Genomic DNA, 20,564 nt, shown 5'->3' with positions numbered 1-20,564 from the left:
TTATGAATGATGACTGTAATTCACTTTGCTGATGTGTAGTCAACAAAAAGAACGTCATCCCCACCAGCCAGATTTGACCTAAAACAGGTAGTGGGCATGACATCACAATAAGCATTGATTGGATATTCAAGTGAACCTTTCACAGTAAAACTGTATGAAATGTGAATTAAAATAAATAAGTAAAATATCATGACCCAGGTGCAAGAATACATCAGGTGCATTAGAGTCACCGAGCAAAATAAAATAATCAATACAAACATAAGAAAAGGATGAGATTTGAATATTTAAAATCATCATATCGAAATAAAAATCCATTCTGACAAGATTTAAAGTATCATGAAAGGATTAAAAATCATCATGCCCAAATGTAGTGTTCTTATGACAAGATTAAAAATCATCATGCCAAAATGTAGTGTTCTTATGATGAGATTAAAACTCATCATGCCTAGATTTAAAATCGCAGTGTAATCATTACGATGTAATCATTGATTTATCTGCCATTGTAAAAAAAAGCGATAACCTTCTGTGGTCCATTTTGAAGAAGCTGCAATGTATCTTTATTATTGGCTGCAATAGTAATACAAATTATATTATTGATGAGTTTTGAAAAAAATCGGAAAAGCCAGACAAAAAAAATATCCGTTTTATGTATTTCTTTTTTTAATAAATTGAACAAAAATGGGAACAAAAGCATAAAAATACAAGAATCTCTACTTTGCAGACCCCCGCAATAAATGAGGGGGAACACTTTTCATGTACACATACTTTATCATCATATTTCCCAAATCTCGTGTAACAATCGCTGAGGAAAAAATGTTAAAGCACATGGCAAAAGAACCCAGACAAGAATCATGGCGTTACTATACAAGCTGTAGTATGCACATGCTTATTTAAACGAACTTGGAACTCATTTTGTGGAGTCTTTATTGCCGTCTTTATCAGCGTCAAACACGGACATTCTTCAGCGTGCAATAATAGCAACAAAACAAAACACAAGAACACAGTTGTGAAAATAAAGACCTTATTAAAACAAATCTAAAAAATGCATTAACTACTTCACAGGGAACTCAAAGTATTTCACAGAAAATTTTCTTCTCTCTAAATGGGTTCTCTGAGGAAGGTACAGGTGTCACCAGGGGGTCATCTTTGGCATGAGTTTCACAATAGGCCATCAGATCCGCTGCTGCTTTGGATACCTGGGAAAATGTAGCAAGGACATTTTCTACTATTGAATGCAATAATAAGGAAGAAGATTATGGCAATGTGGTTGTTTTTTTTCTTAATAATATATTTCTTTTTGATTAAAAATAAACACCTTATTCACTGACTGAAAATTTTCATAGCAGTCGTACTCAATATTCGGTAAAAAAGTCCTTTGATCAATTAATTTTTTGACCAAGCAAGTACAAATAACATCTTTTTTCTATTCTATCATTCAGTTTGTGCTTTAAAAAAAATTTGGATGGAATATAAACTTCAAACCAAATTTCAGCTCATTCAGATTGACATACACACACACACACACACACATATATATATACATATATATATATATATATATATATATATATATATATATATATATATATATAGTTATAATCCTCTCTAATCTCTTCAATCTCAAAGTGTATTTCATTCAGGTTTGTCTGTGGGAAAATTATGTCAGTATTGACAATGCGCATCTATATGTATAAACAAAAGTAGTGGGTAAAAATACACACTGTCTTTCTGGTTTTGGATTTGAGGAGAGATTTTGCACTGCATCGGCAAAGTAAAAAGCAATGTTTTATTTATTTATTTATTTATTTATATATTAAAAATTTCAGTATTCGACATCGCAACATGAAAAAAACGTAAGCCACAGACGCTGTAACACGGGGGTCCACTGTAATAGGAAATGTTCCCCTTTTTTACAGCTATTTAGCTTTGTAGCTTTATAAAGAAATCATACCATCATCCTCTCAATGTTGACCTCCAGTTTTAATTGCTCAACGGTCTTTCGCGCATCGGCAATCTTGGCCATGTTGTTGGACATCCTGCCGCTCGTTTGCCTGCGGTAAACATGCATGAGGAGTTTAGTGTGGCGATTGTAGACGGCGTGTGCGTTTCGGCGACTGCTAATTAAAGGCAAGTGGGCTGTGAGTATTGAGTCTGTTTCAATTTGCTCATTAATTGTTTGCCCTGGGTCTCAGCTGCACGTGTGGCAGCGAGGCTCTCAGAGGAAAACAAGGGAGGGCAGAGCTGCTCCCCTGATGGGCGCCAGATGAGACTGTAGATACGTTGAACATGAACATGTTTATGCTGGACGAAACCCAGCTGCTCTTCATCAATTAAATACATTATGATATATTGTATGCTTCAATAGACAGGTAATTGGTCCTATTTTACTCCATGTTCGACTAACAATGATAATTTTATATTTTTCTCTAATACTAACATTGTGCTTACCTTATATCAGTGCTTCTCAATTATATTTTGCCATGACCCGCCTACGAAATAGAAAACCTTTCACTCACACTCAACACGCTGGCTATAAATAAGATTATTATCAATAAAAATTGTCTTAGTATACCTAAACCTGTATCCTTTTTACCATCATCAAAAGAATAAAGCAGCATAAATCAACTTTCAACAACTGTTAATTATTTTTTACAGCGTTTATACGGGTTACAGCTTCGTCTAAAACTGAAAAAAATAACCAAGTGCATTAATGTAAAACTAAAAAAAATAGGTAAAAAAAATCTTATTTTATTTCAATTACACTTCACATGACAAAAACAAAGCCTTACCACCGGGGTCATGTCCACCCCCCCACACACGCACACAGGGGGGGGGGGGTTTAGCAGCTTTGAGTTCTTCATCAAGACAGTTCCAATTGTTTACACCACATTTTAGTGAGGTTCAGGAATAGTTTTTTTTTATTCAAAATTTGTCCATTGTTTTGCCTTTCATATCTGTGCAGAACATTTTTTTCTTATATTTGCAGGGAATAAATTTTTTTATCTTGAACATCAACTGATATGAATTTAATGCTACAAGGTTTTAACTGTATGATTCCAATATCCTACATGAATGATAATTCATATTTGCATCATTTTCTATTTTATAATGGTTCAATTTTTTTTCTTGCATGCGTTTCCCAGTCCTATCTACACAATTGGTCAAATGTGGTTAAAAAAAAGATCAATGAACAAAGTGGCTTTCTTATCAAGATAATAGTTGGATTTGTACATTAAAAAGCCACAATCTTAGCAATTTTAGTTTTGATCATTGTAATGTGCAGACGAAACAGACCCAAAAGTGTGTGCACATAATTTCTACAGTCATAATGTTTGTATATTTATATCAAGTTTACCAAACAACATAAACTTGCTTTTTAGTGCAATTAGTGACAATTTATTTCTTGCAAACCAATTTTATAGCTAACACATTTCATTTACAACCTTGATGGTAAGTTTTTCAAGTTTCACCTGAAGTCAAACATAATCCATTAAATGTTCAACAAACACACAAATATAGCCACTGCACTAATTTCTTTTAGAAATGCCAAATAAACTAAACTCAAATACATGTATATTAATTTCTTCTTAATAATTAAAATGCAATCAGACATCACTCACCGTGAGACGCTTCTTGACTGAGATGCGCGCTTGAGTCCTGAGCAACAACTTGGAGCAACAAATGAAACCAAGTGTGATTAATGGCAAAGATGAGGAGAGAAGCCTCAACAGGTTCCCTCCTTCAATTAATTAGCGCTGCTTTGCCCCCAGCGTGGGCTCGCCGGAGAGCTGCGGGGCAGCCCGCTGACATGTGACATCAGGACGTCACATTGGATGAAAAGGTACATTTGCAATTGTAATAATAGGAAGAAGCTCGCAAGCTTAATCTCTCAGCATCGCAAACCTTCTCCTTTTTGGATTGGACATATGCATGAATATAAAAATACATTCAGAATGCATTTTTCATTTTCTGCATCCGCTCATGTCGCTGGAACCTTCCCCAGCTGGCGTCTACAGTCAAACACAACACATATATGACAAGCATTCACACTCACGCTGAGTGGGAAATGAACTGACGCTGCCTGATCGGAAGCCAGTCTCCTTACAAGTACATGCATTATTTATTCAATTGCCACACATAATGGCTTTTAGCTACACACAGCAGCCACAACATTAGGTACACCGGCATAATTAAATGAGAATAATAAAAAAATTGTAATAATGATATTACTAAGGCACAAATGGTTTTATTCTTTCCCACAGAGGTAAGACTTAAAGCAGAAGGTCCAACCTAAGGGTTGGGGGCCATTTGTGGCTCACCATCCATTGTCAGGCGGTCCACGACATGTAAAAAAATGACATTTGCTACTATAAATTTATTATGGGGCTGATACGTTGCAAGCAAATACCACAAAGTAATACCTGCTTATGAAGCATAGCAGCGCACATATAGTTCTCCTGAAGCGGTACGATCAATAGATCACGAGTAAGCCATTTGAAATACTTTACCACTTTAACCCCTGGTTGTCCAACATAGGCTGACTTTGATTGGATCAATACAAATTACTTTCAACCCCCAAAATGTTCAGTGACATCAGCCCTATACAAACATATTTTATATTTTTTTGTGGATGAACCAATGCCACCCTTTATGTACAAAAATTGTAAAAATGCGATAATGGCAAGAGTAATGAGGTATATTTATGAAATTGAAATAGGAATATTTATTATGTCATAATTAGAATATTACATCTTTTGAAGACTTTTGCATTATGGGAGTCCAGGCTAAGCCAATAATCAGTCATTGAAAGGCTTGCAAATGCCATAAATTAGCCGCTAGCACCACCTGGTGGTTTTGAGGTGCCAACACAAAAAATTCTATTTCTGTTCCATTCAAGTTGCCGTTGAAAGGAATAATGCAAAAAATCAGGGGAAATGCATGATAAAACATTGGGTTTTCAATGTGTCCAATTTTGAATGGCAGTAAATGAGCCTGACATGGGCTAAATTCGACACGTATAGTCTACCTCTTGACCTCCCTTGGTTTTTTGTATGCTTTTCCTTTGACATCACACAACAAAAAGCCAGAGTTGGGAAAAATTACCCCCAGTGTTTTTTTTGGTTTAAACAGCTCGTTTTACATATGATTATGTTGTATAGCTGTACCTATTAAAATGAGTCATGTAAGAAAATGCATTTTCAATGCGTTGAAATACAGGAAAGTGATTACGTAGGCGCTACACAGCTTTACCACAAACAGTTTTCCAAGCAAAATACCTGATAACGTTTTAGATTTAAAGGCAAGCGCCTTTGATTGAATGGAATCATTTTGAATCAAAAATCGTTTTCAATCGAAATTCCGTTCTGAATTGAATCGACTCAAAATTTTATCATCCTCTTATTTAGCAAAACCTGAGCACTTACATTTTTTACAACTTGTCTTCCATGTTTGTCTTTATCTCAGAGGTCACGTTGTTTCGTTTTTGCCCGAGATTTCTGCAGCATCCTGTTATGGAAAAAAGCGTCCTAAAAAGATGAATGTTTAATAGGATGGTGTCCTACCTTTGAGTCAGCTACAGCCTCTTCTTCCCTTTAAAAATTTTCAACAGGATTTCACACCCTAATAAGAAGTTATGAGTGTGTGTAATCTTGTGCGACCTCATTTTCCCTGGTAAATGATCAAATTTCCCCTCCAATTAAATAGTAGCGGCTGAATAGGTCACAAAGTCAGAAGCCATTTTAAAATGACTTATCTTGGACTCATATTGCATGAAAACGACATATGAGCAAAAGGTGTGTAAATCTAGTGAATTAAGATTAATACTGAAATAAAACCTGTGAGAGTGTTCCTTCAGTTGTGATTTTATTAGATTAAGAGAAACTGCAGTAAACACAGAAAGGAATACACATGTTTGAATTCCTTCATTGGCACTTTTCTTAATAGTAAAAAATAACTAAAGAGTCATACACAAAGGCACGGGTGACCTTCAGCAGTTTTACACTCAAACATGCAATTCACATCTTATCTGACTGGATGATGTACAACTTTCACACATTAAGGCATCCTATGTTGAAAATTAACAAAGAGCACTAGAGTCATGTAAATGTTGGATGATTACGATAAAATAATCTCGATGGCTAACCCGTGGAAAAGTCTGGCCATTAAACTAGTTAAAACCATGTGTGTGCGCTACCAAACGTCGTTGCAGTCTATTATTGCTGAGTGAATGTGAAGGCGACAGACGTAAGCCAACAGCTTGACTTTCAAATTTATTTCGCTTTCTTAAGATCATTTCAAGCGTGATACATACTGGCAATAGATGAGTGAAAAGGCATCAACAGTGAGTACAATTAAAAGTTTGCTCCAATACATTTTAGAGGTGTTTTGCAGTGTTTGTTCATTTAAATATATAGAGAGAGATATATTGTCGATTTAAATCTGTTGAAAAGCCGATAAAGAGTATGAACTACAAAAACATAGAAAGAAACAGAAGATGCTTTATAGGAAGGAGTCACACCATTCTTTTAGGCAGTTGTAGCAGTCACCTTGTTGTTTTGTATTTGCGCCACAAATGTCCTTAAGCCATTCCCGGAAAAGCTCTTCATCTTTCTTCAGCAGCAGAAACTGTCCAAGGACGACGTACGCCTGGTGAACGCAAAACACAAGTTCAACCAACTTTTAAACCATTCCCTAGGGCTAAATTATAATAATGAAAGAATATTTTGAAATTACATTTTGTAGTGAGGAAGGGCGATGTGGCTTTGATTGATGCGCACATTGTTCTGTGTCTCTGTTGTGCTTTCTTTGTAAAAAATGTTGCCTTTGATGATAATATGCCCAAAATTTGTTTGTTTGTTGATCTATCAACTTGTGACTGGATAACATTCTAGCTAATGTTATTTCTTATCTCCCTTCAGCTTGTTACATAGTGCTGTTTTGTATGCGTTTAGTTTGTTAGCATTGATTAATTTAATTCATGTAATTTGTGTACGTTTTAAGGCGGCAAGCCTCAAAAGGATTTGAGACTCAAGCAAGCTGAGGGCTCCCATTAGTATGTTGTTATGAGCTCATATTTTGTGTGCACTTTATATTCATGGTGAGAAAAAGGTTGGGGACCACCATGTTACACGTTGCAGGGTTTGCTCAGCTACTGCCGTACGTTGTTTTGTTTTGATACCTAGTAGAGTTATCCAAATATTATCGTACATTACAAAAAAATAATCACAAATGTGAGTATATGAAACTGTTGCACACACAAAAAAAATACATAAATCTGGCAAAGAGGCAAACAGATTCACTGGACGAATTACAAATAAATAAAATAAAAAAGCTTTGGCGTGAGCCAAGGACCTTGAAATGTATAATTAAACCAAATTTGCGTTACCTTATCAAAGCCTTTGTCCTCCAGTCTTTTGCCAAGGACCTCACCGATGCCTCCAAGGGCAAACACGGGTTTTTCTCCTATTGGCTCGGTTGTAAAGTCACGATGTTTCTGCGATGTTGAAGACATGCTTGCTTTGCTGAAAGTCCCGGATCAAACAACCTGCGGGACAAAGGCCATTCAGCTAGCATTCCAGTTAAGTAAAACAAACATGGCACAAAAGTAGACAAAACACCCAAACACAAATATACAAGATGAAAGCAATTCAAAGGAGGAGACATTGAACTAACCACGTGGTATATGGTCAACTTGACTGACAGCAGCTCCTGTAGTCTCTAAGTGTGTGTGTTTTTTTTTTTTTTTTTTAATAAATTAAGTGTACAAGTCAATAGAACCGGACCACTTGGTTAAATGGTCAATTTTGTGTTCGTTTTTGTCGTAGTTGGTTGTACAAAGAGTAGCGATGGGTTCAGCAACACCAATGCATCGGTGCATGTGTCGAATTCATAGAGCAAAATCAGCTCACACTTAAAGAATCGGTAAATGAGGCGCTGAGCATCCCCTAGTGCCTATCCCAATTGTCTACTGGCAGTAGGCCATGCAAGTTTTTGGAATGTGCCCGGAGCGGACCCCCGCGGGCTAAGGGAGAACATGCAAACTCCATCCATGATGGCGAGAGTGAGCTGGATTTGAACTCGGGTCTCTTAACTGTGGGGCAGAATTGCTAACCATTCTCCGCTGAACATGAAAGGGAATTAAAAAAAAAAAAAAAAAGGAAATAAGTTTCCCAACGTTATTTTTTTCTGTAATACACACTTCAAAACATTTCGGAGGAAAAAAAGGTGAAAAATGAAATATTTTACATACGTTGAAACATACATTCCATTTTTATTTGCAAACAATCGAAATCAAACTAATGACAAAATTGGCCGACGGGTATTAGTTCAATATATTAAACGTTTCGTTTGTTGATACTACCGTCGCCATGATTTAGCAACGAAAAGAAAAATCACACATATGTAATCGATAGAATAAACATCACTTTACGTTTTCGTGGCTGCGATAATAACTCGCATGCTTGTTGGACAAGTTGTGCCAGCAACAATGGAGTCGTCATCTTAAATTGCGCGCGCAACCATTTTGAACGCCAACTTTTAACAACGCCGGCTACATTCAGCAATATTATCGATCTGATGGCAACACAATAATCGATAGAATATTTCATGCACGGGCAATGTGTAGTTTATGTTCTGGTCGATGTGTACAAAGCATTGTTTGAGCAAACGTGGAAGACCAACTATAAAGGCACCTCATACTTATGTCTGAATGAGCTTTGCACGTTAAGCTGTAAATGACGCTAAGTGTAGGTGTTTTAACCGTGCCATTGATGTGTAAAGTCGAGTGTATTTAATTGAGATAAAGATGCTCGATGGATGACCATATCTTACCTTCCGTTTGTTTTATATTGTCGAAATGCAATTGTAGCTGAACTGTGCTTGTACTAGCAACGCGCGTAGTCCTTTTAGCTCTTCTTCTTCGTCGTCGTCGTTTCCTTCTTTGATGGTTATTGGCGTTAGGAAAACTAGCTTAATGGTGCATTACCGCCACTGACTGGACTGGCATGGTAACTGATAAAACTGGCAGCAACAAAACAGCAACAACAACAACAACAACAACAATAATAATAATAATAATAATAATAAACATTAATAATGCTAATAATAATAACAATACTACTACTAATAATAATAACAATGACTGGTGGACATAGTCTTCTGAACACTTGAATTGTAAGTTGAAGTGTGAGATTTTTTTTGTTTTTGTAACTTTTAGTCTATCAACAGTCCCTGTATGAAAATAATTACTATCAAAGAAAAAAAAACAACAACCGCAGGCCAATTTATGATTACTTTTTTGGTTCACTTGATCTACTCTATAATATGATAAGAATATAAGTCTACGATTTCTGCCCTTATTGCTAAATTAGTGTTTTTTCTTCTGCCTACCTCATTACTTGCCCGTTTGTGGAATGAAATCTGCTTGGGGAAGTGAACAGAAAAAGAATTTCACTGTGTAGTATTACGATGCACATGACAAAAAAACTCTTGAATCTCTTGGTAATTATGTGTCAAAATTGGTGTTCAACAAAAGTTTGTGACATTGACAACAGTGATTGTGGTTATTTAAAAAAAATAATGTTATCAATCACAATCCCAGTTTTCACCAACAATATTCTAGGAAGCTTGTAGTTAAGGCAAAACAAAAAAAAAAAAATCCAACCTAGGTAGAAATTGATTCTACCCTACAGCACTTGGACATATCTGCAATCCATCAATTGTATCAAAAATAAAGGCCTTTGTTCATGATCGTGTTGAATTATATTTTATATATAAAAAGTACTAGAATTATTTACACTTATCCGCAAGCACAAATCATGAACAGTCGCGCTGTTACTGCTTCGGAAAAAAATGGTATCGAACATCCCTAGTTATTATACAAAGCATCAGGGGATAAAGTGGCAGTGTTGTAGTGTTAAATGTCAAGTGCCTCATTACCATTTGTTTTCCACTAATCACTGGGCTCTCCGTGAGGAAGAGCTAATGCTGAACATTAAATGTTTCTTCATCCCGGCTTCACGCATCTGGCCTAAAAATACAATGTTAACCTACAAAATCAGCCTACAATAACACTTAATTTTTGATAACTTGGCATTGCAAACATCTATTGTAAATTACTATTGTCATTATTATTATTACTGATAACAACAACAATAACCCTAACAACAACAACAACAACAACAATAATAATAATAATAATAATAATAATAATAATAATAATAATAATAATAATAATAATAATAATAATAATAATAATAATAATAATAATAATAATAATAATAATAACGACAATCCACAAAGACGCTAAATTTAATCCAGGAGTCATAAAAACAAATATGTAAAAATGAAATGGAAGAATTCAGATTTTAATGGCATGGAGTAATTACTACCCCATAATAACAGAGTGCATACTGAACTGCAATTTAGAATAGAATAGAATAGAATAGAATAGAATAGAATAGAATAGAATAGAATAGGAAGTCTGTTCAATATTGTACAGCAGGTGTACAATAAATTTGTGAGGGCTGCTCCGAGTGGTGTATAGTAAATGATATGAAGAATAAATAGAATAAATACAGAATGAAAAAAAAGTCATAGTTCCACAGAGTGCAATTGTTCTTTTTAGTGTCTATTTTTACTTTAGTGTCTGTTTTCTTTCGTTGTGTTACTGTACAGCATTTTCATGGACACACATAAAAAAATTATTCAAGACTAAACAGTATGCAAGGTACTTGATCAAAATGAATTTTTACAATTAAAACAATTGGAAAAAAACGGATGCAATGTAACCACTTATTACACACATTGTCTGTAGTTGATACAATACGGAAACATGCCAAAATTGCACTCATTGGAAAGACAGACACATTTGAGGCTTTTGCCACTAAAAAAAGATCTCAAGTTTCCTCATTCTGCTACATTGTGATGACTGTAAGAATACTGTATATGGAAGCACTTTTCGCGTAGTGACGTTGACTCACAAATACTAATTTACTGTATTTTATAGAGTGGGTATGGTATTCCAATTCAGTAGTAAAGTCAAGTGGCCCAAAATTTCATGCATTTAGTTACTTTGTCACAAGGGATCGATGGTACAATGTTTGCCACGTATCAATAAGGAAAAGTGTCGTTTTAATTCAGCTTCTAAATTGAGCTAGCATAGCAGCAGACGCAGCTTTGTGTTTGTGCGTGCACGCGTGCGCGCGCGCGCAACCATCATTGAGTGAGCGTGTTGGTGGGCGTGCACACGGCACCCAGCATGTAGCTAGCTACTTTTAAATGATAAATGACGACGGTGACTCGTACGAACACTTAGCTCTATTTTCTCCTCTTTCCTGACTGGGCGCTCTCGAACGTGGACACAGTCGGGATTCAAATCAATCCGGGACGTCACTTGGATCGAAGCAAATGCAGCATTGTGACAGAGCGACTTGATATTTGAAGTTAACGCTAAGCTAAGGCGCACAATACAAGGATGGGGCGCGTGAGCTAACGTCAACGAGGAAAACCTCAGGGAGCGTTCCTATTTTTTTGTTTGTTTGTCTGATTCAGGTAACCGGTGCGCTTGCGTCTTGTTGACCCGTTCACGTGTCACGTCGTGGTAATACAAGTGGTATTAACTGTCAGGTTTTGCGTGTGGCAGGATGTGCGGCGTGTGGGGATGACAGGAAGATGGCAAACGGCGTTGCAAGTGAGTAATGTCGGCGCACGGGAGATGTTGCCGTGACTTGCTATGCTAGCCGAATGAGTGAGTGGCTTCGCCTTTTTTTTTTTTTTTGCTACAAAGTTCTGCTGCACCGCCGCTCAAGCTGCACGTCTCTCCAGCTGACACCTCTGTGTACACACACTTCAGCTGAACACTCTCTCTGTATGAGCATGTGTGTTTGCGTGTGTGTGTGCGCGCGCTTGTGTGTGTGTGTGTGCTGATACTCAGCGGTGCAATGAGTACAAAGGATTTGGATTGCCGGTTGAGTTAGCATGCGAGAAAAACAGGCCGGGAATTGTAGCACTTTGCCCTTAAAAAAAAAAAAAGAGAATATTCAGGTTTCTCATGCGCAGGGACAACTTGACTCATTTCTTTGTCATCTGCAGAACACAAGCTGCTTGTGATCGGCCCAACAGAATCATGGTCACTCAGGGAGAAGCTGTGTTTGGCCACATCGGTCATGAAGAGTGGAGACCAGAACTGGTACTTAACTGTTATTCTATGCACTTCAAGCCAAAGTTGAAAAAGGGCCCTCAACATGATATTTTAAACTTTCCACAGTGAAATATATGCATAGGAATTACATTTGGCTCATTGCCGATTTAATTTCTTGTTAAATATGAGTTTTATGGTACCGATATTTCAAACCAGGAAGTGAAACGTCTTGTTTACTGAAGCCGCACCTCTTACCATGGAGCCACCTTGCCCCCTTAATGACATTGTTAATTGCTGGCCGGCCAAAAAACCTCCATCATCTTGACTGATTGTCCTCACGAGGTTCGAAGAGGGCAGGAAGCTACCCCGGCCGAGTGAATGAAAGAGCCAAAATAGGCCTTTTACTGACATTAAAATGTAAACGGCGTATCAAGAGAGCCGACACAGCAACACCCGTTCCTCTTATTAAATCGATCCCAGGGAAAAATACATAACTGCACTTACGCTCGTGGGTAAATTAAATACTACTGACATTAATAGTCAGGCTGTTTTTATTCCAAACACACGTTTTTGCCACTTTGGTATTTTCTACAGTTAGACGTTGTAACAACTGTAATAAATGAAACGTTGCTGTTTATTTGGCCTCAAATCCAGAACCAAAACGAAACTAAAAGACGTTGATAAAGTCGGCGTGTATTGCAAGGGTGGTACGAGGGCTTGCTATTGTCATCAGACCTCCCGCAAATCATGTTTATCTTCTCAGACTGGTGCGCTGATGAGAGCGCCGAATAAGCAAGGAATGCTTAAAAATGCAACAATGAAGAGAAATACTCTGACATTTTAGGGGTGTTCAGGGTGGGAAATTGACATTGTAACGTGGTAAAAATCTCCCAAAAGTTGCCTAAATGTGCTTTTACAGTAGGTGGCATGGGAGCTCTGCTTCAATTGGTGCATATTAAATACATATAAACAATAAAAAGAATAAATATAAACTAAAAAGCATAGTTTCACGGAGTGCAATTGTTATTTTCAATGTGTTCTTGTTTTGTATAATATACATATAATATAAAAAGGGTGTGTGTGTGTGTGTGTGTGTTTGTGTGATTTAGACAGTTCTAGAGAATCTGACCTTGACAAAAACACATTTTTCACCTTTAAATTTGCAGGGTCTCTGTCAGTCGAGCCATCAAGCCATTCGCAGAACCCGGGAGGCCTCCTGACTGGTTCTCTCAAAAGGCATGATGTGTCCTCAATGTCCTTCTCTGCAGAAAAAAAAGCTTTTATGCGGTCTTTACAATTGACTCCACTTTTGTTCACAGCACTGTGCCTCTAAGTATTCCGAGCTACTGGAAAACACTGAAGCTCCGAAGTGAGTGATTTAAACTAAGCATGTTTGGCAGTCAAAAACAGTGTATGACACTTGGATGACTGCATCTCCCTACACGCAAGGTTTCAATGTCACCGTGTGTTTGCAGGAGGAAGCGAGGCGAGAAGGGGGAGGTGGTGGAGACAGTGGGGGATGTGATAGTGCGCAGGCTGACGGCTCAGAGGATTGACGAATTAAAAAAGTTGATCAAGCAAACCCAAGAGGAGCACAGGTGCACAAATACGCTTTTGCTGGTGTTTTGGATATACAGTACTGTCCTGTCTTGGGTCACCTCTAGCTTGTTGTACAAATGTATACTATGTTTCCAACCTGCAGGACACTAAAGAGAGAGTCGGAACTCATTCAAGCTGGCCATCTAGACTCCAAACTAGAAGAATTATGGAAGGAAATTCAGCGGTAAGATACAGCAAATTCCGTTCACCCAAAGATACAATCCTAACCATTCTTGCACACATCCTATGTTGATTGCATGTACATGGCTCATATTGAGTAGGAAACAGAAACTGGAAGAGGAAGAAGCCAATTTGAAGCGAAAAGTCACAGATGCTGCCTATCAGGGTATCGCATTTACTCCATACTTCAGTTATCGATCCGGCCATCGATTATTTGTGGTGGTGCGGTGCCACAAAGAAGACATCTTAATGCTGTTCCTCTCTTTTTCAGCAAGACAGGTAGCAAAGAACACACCTCGTCGTGTGGCAGGCGCCACCATGCATTCACCCACAGCTTGTAACTCAACCAACCTGGACTTAACATCAAGTGACCCTCTTCCAGGCTTGCAGCCTGATTTTTCATCCTCAAAAGATGTGAGTTCCAACTTGTACATCCAGCAGCGTATGTGCATAACTGAAAACATCCTACCTGATATTTCTGTTTCTTTCGCTCGCTTTAGGCTTCAGGATCTGTCAGGTTAACGTCATTCGCCGACTCCTCTGACGCCGCTACAGAAAACACGCCACTTGGTGATGACCCCACGCAGAAGAAGGTCCTGGCTCAGAGAGGTACACCGCCCCCTTCGCCACTCCTCTCTGAGCTTCTGAAGAAAGGCAACATCTTGGCCACGACATCCAGATTGGTAGGCTGCACATGTTCAAACAAACAATACAAATGTATCTCGTCTTTTGTACTGGAGGCAAAATATTGCATACGTATATTTGTGTATGTGCGTGTGTGCGCTATAGACTGGAGAGCGTGACGTGTCTGCTGGTAACATGACTGCAGCACATGACCTGCAGTTGAATCTCCCCTTTTCTCCAGCATCAGGTCAAATATACTTACATACGTATACTGTACTTACGGGACTTACATGTGTATGAAAGCCACTCATAGCCGTATAGTAACAATTCCCAATGTCATTACGCACTATTGCGTTGACGACGCCGGTACCTCCATGGCAGGTGCTCCAATGCTGTCTCGACTCCTGGAGGCGGGCCCCACACAGTTCTCAGCCCAGTTAGGTTTCATGGTCAACACAGACTCGACCTCCGGCACCACTCCTGTGCCAGTGAAATCTGATGCCTCAATATGTTCAGGTCTCATACATGCACAACACGTCATCAAATAGAACGTGACTCTTTATTCATAGATGTTTGCACCTATATTTTTCAATGGCTATTTTCCTTCTGAGGTTTTCATGACATTGTTTTAATTGTTTACATATTTAAAACTATAGTCTGATTTAGTCAGTAAGTGTAGTAATCAGTGGTAGTCATAAACACTCATTGAACATACAAATTAATTCTAGGTCAAGGACATGAACTTAACGCTTATCGAGATAATTGATTATGTCAATTATTATTTGATGAATCATATCATATTCATAAGGTTTATAGGTACAAGTACTTTCTTTCTCTCATGTCCTTACTGGCACAATAATAGATTCACACACCCACTCCACCAAAGCGCTGTCATATTTCTGTGGTGAATTTCAGTTTCATATCACTGCAAACTTGCAAGCACGAAATAGACATGTTTTAAAAATCAGATGAATCAGTAAAATAATTGAATTATTGATTGTTAACAAAATCATTTGTTGCAGCTAAGACTGGGAAAAAAAAATCTCTAATTCTTTACCATTCTGATTGATTACAATCTCTATCAATTTGATAACAATCATCATAATGAACCTAACTAAAAATTATTTACAGGTGTGATTTACTCAGAAATAATCTTATGTAAAATGTTAGGCTACAGAAGTACTCAAATAGTGGGGCTGGCCCCACTGGGGCGCGCAAAGCGATGCCAGGAGGGGCGCGGATGACCCCAGGGAAAGCCTTTGTTTTTGTCATGTGAAGTGTAATTGCAATAAAATAACACGCACTTTGATGCACATGTTTTTTTTTCCCAGTTTTAGACTAAGCTGGAACCCGTATAAATGCTGTAAAAAATAATTAACAGTTGTTGAAAGTTGAATGATTTTTGCTTTTTTCTTTTGTTAATGGTAAAAAAAGATACAGGTTTTGGCATACATCCAATTTTTATAAATAATAATCTTATTTATAGTCAGCGCGTTGAGTGGGGAGCGAAAAGTTTTCTATTTTGGCACACTATAATTGAAAAGAACTGTGCTACAGTATTGAATAATCATTTAAATTCAATGTTGTGGTTTACCTCACATTAATTGTTTGTGTGTAACCTGCTCAAATGCCACAATTAAAAGCAGCTATTGTAAAGACACCTCTTGAAGCACCCATCTGGCATTCTGCCATTTATGCAGAACCTTGATTTAACCATGTAGCTAATTTCCCAAAAGCGTTAGTTTGTAAAATGCTCAATTATCGGAATTCATTTATTGCCCAGCCCGAGTTGCCGTCCCACTTTGTAATCGAGCCGAATAACTCCACAGCTACGCGTACCTACTTTTGCTTACATGTGCTCAATCTTCCAAATCGCGATGTGTCATATGCAGAGGTGGATGTGATTGCGCCATCTGCGTCTTTCGGGTGCCAGCCTCCCCCCGCTGGTGTGGAAGTGCCCGAGCTGAGTGAGGAGGATGTGACAGTTTCCTACATGGCAGATGAACTGGATCTGAAAACAGTCGGGGACATCATTGCCATCATTGAGGACAAGGTAAGGCGACTTCTACCTAAATAGTCATCGGACAGTTGCTACAGTGGTGGAGTCTAATGAGATTCATTGCAACTGAAAGCTTGCCTTTGGTCCACTTTGACAAAATTGACCTACCTCAGTGAATCTCTTTTTTGCTTTCTTACACACGGGGAACATTTAAGGAGAACTTCAGTTTACCATTTAAAGTCAATTCTTTGTCTACAGGCAGCAGATGCTTTGGATGCAGCTGCAGTTGAGGCTGCTCTCTTCCTGTGTGAAGAGAATGGCCACACTCTTAGTGGTGCCTGGCAGGCTGAGCCGTTCCACAACCAAGACCCCTCAGGGGTTCCTCAGACCTCATCTCTCCACTGCAGCCCGGCAAGAAATCAAGCAGACCAGTCAGATATTCAGGGCCAAACTTCAGCTGAGCTCTCCTCTGCGTGCAGTAGTCAAGATAACGCCGATGCGGCAACCCCAGTGGGACTGAGTGGCCTTCCCCCAACTTCCTCAACCTCGTGCAATTCCAGGAGTTTTGTGCACTGTCAGAGTGGAGCACCTGCACCGCCCAAGGCCGTGAGGGACACAGGGGACGCGGTGCATCATAAAAACCATAAGTCTTTGGAAGAGAGATGGGCACAGCAAAGACGTGAAACCACCAGCCTAGGTATACGCACGTGCGCGCACGCACACAAACACAGTAGAACTCTTCTACAATGAAGTTTGCTGCCAGAAATTTTTCACAACAGGGGACTTTTCACTGTAGCAAATCTTTTTCGGACGTAAACATACAAAAAACGTGTTGTTCAATCTACAATCTGACTGAAGTTAAAAACGAAACCATCCAATATTGGAAAAAAAAATGGCGGACAAACTATTTCTTATGGAAGTTCGCTTGTACAAACACCTTTATGATTCGACTGAAAAGGACTATCGTAAACAGCTCCTGGCAGGCACCACGTTGGACAGAGATGAGGACTCTGTTAAAAAACACTTGGAAGAATATAGATAGTTCGAATCTACTAGGATTATCTACATCTGTTATAGAGTAGTGTAGTTTGTACTGTATGCTGTAGACTCCATTTACTGCCACCTATAGTTTGGGAAAATATTGTCTGACTATGGGGCAAAGCCGCACCGAGTATAAAATGCTGCAAAACGCATGCTTGGATAAAGCATTTGTATTTGATCTCATTAACTTGTGCATGGGAACCTGATGAAGTGTATTAATTTATTTCTTTTTATTTTTTTGCAGAATCAGTTTTAGAAGATTTCCGAGCCACAGAAAGACACGTAAAGGAGGTACACCAGTGCATCAAACTTGTCATAGTGGCTCCACTTGTGTATTTTTGCCGAAAGCCGTATTTTTGCATTAACTCTTGGGTTCTCAATCTTTGCAGGAGATAAAGGACGAGCGTGAAATAAGTGTCGATATTAAAGAAAATGACTCCGGGACAAATTTAGACAATGAGGTCAACGGACCAGAAGAGGACGACGACGAGGAAGATGATGAGGAAGAAGAAGATGGCGACAACGCCGAGGGGTTCTCGTCAGAGGCTGACGGAGAGCTAGAGATGGAGCGCGCGGCCAGCGAGAGCGAGGACGCGTGCAGTCTCCACACTGCTTCGTCATCTCTGCAGCTCCACGCCACGGCCGACTCCATCCCCAGCAGCCCCGCATCGTCACAGTTGTAAGTCCCGTCACAAATTGCATTGTGTCATGTAGAAGGCTTTGCTAGATCGCAGCTAGATGATGGTGTCATTTGAGTCACATGAATGGCAACTTTCTTGTGTAGCTCTTTGTGCAGCGAGGATCTGGAAGCGCTACAAGCTCACAAGATTTGGAAAAAGGCCATTATGTTAGTTTGGCGTGCCGCTGCCAATCACAGGTATGAACAGCAGGTATATCAAGTCTCAGGAAACAGCCTTGTTTTCCCAGTTTTGTGTGTATGTATAGATGTGTGTATGTATACATATATGATATTCTATATCATATTATATCATATAGAATTTTATGCACACAGTATTTATGCATGTTTAATTTTTGTGCAATTACACCGTATTACCACTTGAGAAAAGAATAAACCATGTTGCACAGGCCAATAATGCGAGTTTAAAAAACAATTAGATTTTTCGTGATCCACCATCCTCTTGCATGCCTTTCTTAAGCGTGTTTCCCTGATTTTTTTATATTTCATTCATCTTTTTTCTGGGACTTCTTTGTAGGTATGCAAATGTCTTCCTGCAGCCGGTGACAGATGAAATTGCACCAGGATATCATAGCATTGTCCACAGGTGAGTGATCTTTCCGTAGTACGAGTGTTCAACTAGTTGCCGGGCTCTTATCATTTTTAATGTACTGTAATAATGAGAACACTGTCAATACTAACCTCAATAGAGTTGGTTTTCATTGTTGGTGAGATTTGATGCTCTCAGCTCACATGTTCTGTCTTTGTGCAGGCCCATGGACCTGGCAACCATTAAGAAGAACATCGAAAGCGGTTCCATGCGAACCACGGCTGAGTTCCAGCGGGACATCATGTTGATGTTTCAGAACGCCGTCATGTACAACAGCCTGGATCATGATGTGTACCACATGGCGGTAGAGATGCAGCGTGACGTCCTGGAGCAGATCCAGCAGTTTCTAGCCACCCAGCTCATCATGGAGACGTCTGAGTCCGGTATTAGTGCCAAGGGCCTGAGGGGCCGTGAGGGGTTGCGACGGCAAGACTCCACAGACAAGGTGCATCACTAGAATCTGGACATATAAATGAGTGGTTCAAAGATGTGAATACAAATATGCAAATAGGGTTACAACAGTTAAAAGACAGTGATGTATGCATGTTCTTCTAATCGGCAGAAACTGCAAAAACAGACAATCAAAGATTAATGAGCTGTGGAAATTCATCAATGTTGAAAATGGGCCCCTAAGCATTAAAGCAAATGTTTCAATATAGTTTTACCAATAGTTGCATCGCTACGTGACTTCCAGCTCTAATGCATTCTTGCTTCTCACAGGATACCTTCTCCATGTCCTCTCCTGCTTTTCTACTTTCTCTTTTTGTAAGTAAAAGAACTAAAAACACAACTAAGATTCAAATATTTCAATTCAAGTACTCAGTCAAGTGAGAGAGAGTTCTAACGTTTTTTCATTGAATCATGGTTAAATCATAAAAATGCATGATTTCTTCTGTCCTTGCAGGATGGAGGCACCAGAGGGCGCCGCTGTGCCATTGAAGCTGACCTCAAGATGAAAAAGTGAACAAAAACAGGCAGAATAATTTGAGTCTGACACTGTAAGTGAAAAGTGTTAATACTCTCAAGATTTAATTTATAAAGCCCCCCCCCCACGTCATGTGTGAAGTGTAATCCCCAACTTGCTCTCCGTATTCCAACGAGCTGCAGACCACGATGTGGGGAAGCTACTATCTTGCAGAAATGGATTAAATGTAATCCCAGATTACAAAAGGGGATTCCGAAAGAGTGGGTCAAAGCCTGTGATAGCTGCACATCACTCATAGCCTGCTCACAGGCAAGAACATCAGGTTGTATAAGTGTTTATAAAGCCTCAAAATCAACTAATCCTACAGGCAGGCTGCGTCTGGTCCACATTAGTGTGGCAGACTGATAAATGCACTACAGTATACATAAAGACAATGTGTGAAAGCAGAGGCCAAAGACTCTGATTTGCTTGATTTTTTTTTTTTGCTTATAAAGCATCAAAGAATTTTTTTCCTGAATTTTAACCAACTTTTAAATCATTTTAAATGTATCTTTTGTGGTTGTTTTGCACATACCTGCCTATATTTTAAGTGAAACTGTACTGTGGTAATCTCACTGTGTTTTGTGTATGTAACAATGATGGAAACTATACTTTTGAATAATAAACTCATGTTTGGCTTGTATGCTTTGTATGAATTGTAGTGGAATAAGCAAACAGATTTTTCTTCAAATTGCTGACAAATTTTACCTGCAATGTGATTAATTCATGATG

General features: G+C 38.7%; 3 protein-coding genes across 5 annotated transcripts; 1 reads left to right on the top strand and 2 right to left on the bottom strand.

The window, feature by feature from the left end:
• Positions 1-786: 786 nt before the first annotated feature.
• gng8 (guanine nucleotide binding protein (G protein), gamma 8) lies at positions 787-3,983 on the bottom strand. Of its 2 annotated transcripts, XM_088440101.1 has the most exons (3): positions 3,621-3,983; positions 1,952-2,051; positions 787-1,196 (listed from the first exon to the last, which is right to left on the bottom strand). In XM_088440101.1, exons 2-3 carry the CDS (start codon positions 2,033-2,035, stop codon positions 1,068-1,070), a joined length of 213 nt encoding a protein of 70 aa, XP_088296227.1. In that variant the 5' UTR covers positions 2,036-2,051; positions 3,621-3,983; the 3' UTR covers positions 787-1,067. The 2 variants fall into 2 exon arrangements, with proteins under 2 accessions (XP_088296227.1, XP_088296226.1); XM_088440100.1 differs by lacking the exon at positions 3,621-3,983 and having other exon boundaries at positions 1,952-2,068.
• A 2,273-nt stretch (positions 3,984-6,256) lies between these two features.
• Positions 6,257-8,996, bottom strand: banf1 (barrier to autointegration nuclear assembly factor 1). Its single transcript, XM_088440099.1, has 3 exons — positions 8,830-8,996; positions 7,385-7,543; positions 6,257-6,645 (listed from the first exon to the last, which is right to left on the bottom strand). Exons 2-3 carry the CDS (start codon positions 7,508-7,510, stop codon positions 6,499-6,501), a joined length of 273 nt encoding a protein of 90 aa, XP_088296225.1. The 5' UTR covers positions 7,511-7,543; positions 8,830-8,996; the 3' UTR covers positions 6,257-6,498.
• A 2,235-nt stretch (positions 8,997-11,231) lies between these two features.
• brd8a (bromodomain containing 8a) lies at positions 11,232-20,475 on the top strand. Of its 2 annotated transcripts, none has more exons than XM_088440096.1 (21): positions 11,232-11,550; positions 11,642-11,689; positions 12,091-12,187; positions 13,306-13,375; positions 13,459-13,508; positions 13,615-13,737; positions 13,842-13,922; positions 14,020-14,084; positions 14,190-14,332; positions 14,419-14,601; positions 14,708-14,789; positions 14,924-15,058; positions 16,435-16,595; positions 16,800-17,238; positions 17,827-17,873; positions 17,972-18,261; positions 18,367-18,459; positions 18,797-18,865; positions 19,031-19,313; positions 19,589-19,633; positions 19,773-20,475. In XM_088440096.1, the coding sequence occupies exons 2-21, from the start codon at positions 11,671-11,673 to the stop codon at positions 19,830-19,832; spliced, it is 2,535 nt and encodes an 844-aa protein (XP_088296222.1). In that variant the 5' UTR covers positions 11,232-11,550; positions 11,642-11,670; the 3' UTR covers positions 19,833-20,475. The 2 variants fall into 2 exon arrangements, with proteins under 2 accessions (XP_088296222.1, XP_088296223.1); XM_088440097.1 differs by having other exon boundaries at positions 11,626-11,689.
• The last annotated feature ends 89 nt before the right edge of the window (positions 20,476-20,564 follow it).

The sequence above is a fragment of the Hippichthys cyanospilos genome, chromosome 18 (genome assembly GCF_059441005.1).
Source record: "Hippichthys cyanospilos isolate Australia breed blue-spotted pipefish chromosome 18, RoL_Hcya_1.0, whole genome shotgun sequence".
Classification (NCBI taxonomy): domain Eukaryota; kingdom Metazoa; phylum Chordata; class Actinopteri; order Syngnathiformes; family Syngnathidae; genus Hippichthys; species Hippichthys cyanospilos.
The sequence above is the reverse complement of the archived record's forward strand: the minus strand, read 5'-3'. Positions and strand labels throughout refer to the sequence as shown.

Bases quoted from the DNA above. Each gene is read 5' to 3' on its own strand.
- banf1 (XM_088440099.1), bottom strand. From the start codon at position 7,510: ATGTCTTCAACATCGCAGAAACATCGTGACTTTACAACCGAGCCAATA. The intron at 6,646-7,384 runs GTAACGCAAATT...TGCGTTCACCAG, and splicing joins AGGACAAAGGCTTTGATAAG to GCGTACGTCGTCCTTGGACA.
- brd8a (XM_088440096.1), top strand. The intron at 17,239-17,826 runs GTATACGCACGT...ATTTTTTTGCAG, and splicing joins ACGTGAAACCACCAGCCTAG to AATCAGTTTTAGAAGATTTC. The intron at 18,460-18,796 runs GTATGAACAGCA...ACTTCTTTGTAG, and splicing joins CGTGCCGCTGCCAATCACAG to GTATGCAAATGTCTTCCTGC.
- gng8 (XM_088440100.1), bottom strand. From the start codon at position 2,068: ATGCATGTTTACCGCAGGCAAACGAGCGGCAGGATGTCCAACAACATG. The intron at 1,197-1,951 runs GTATGATTTCTT...ACATTTTCCCAG, and splicing joins TCAACATTGAGAGGATGATG to GTATCCAAAGCAGCAGCGGA.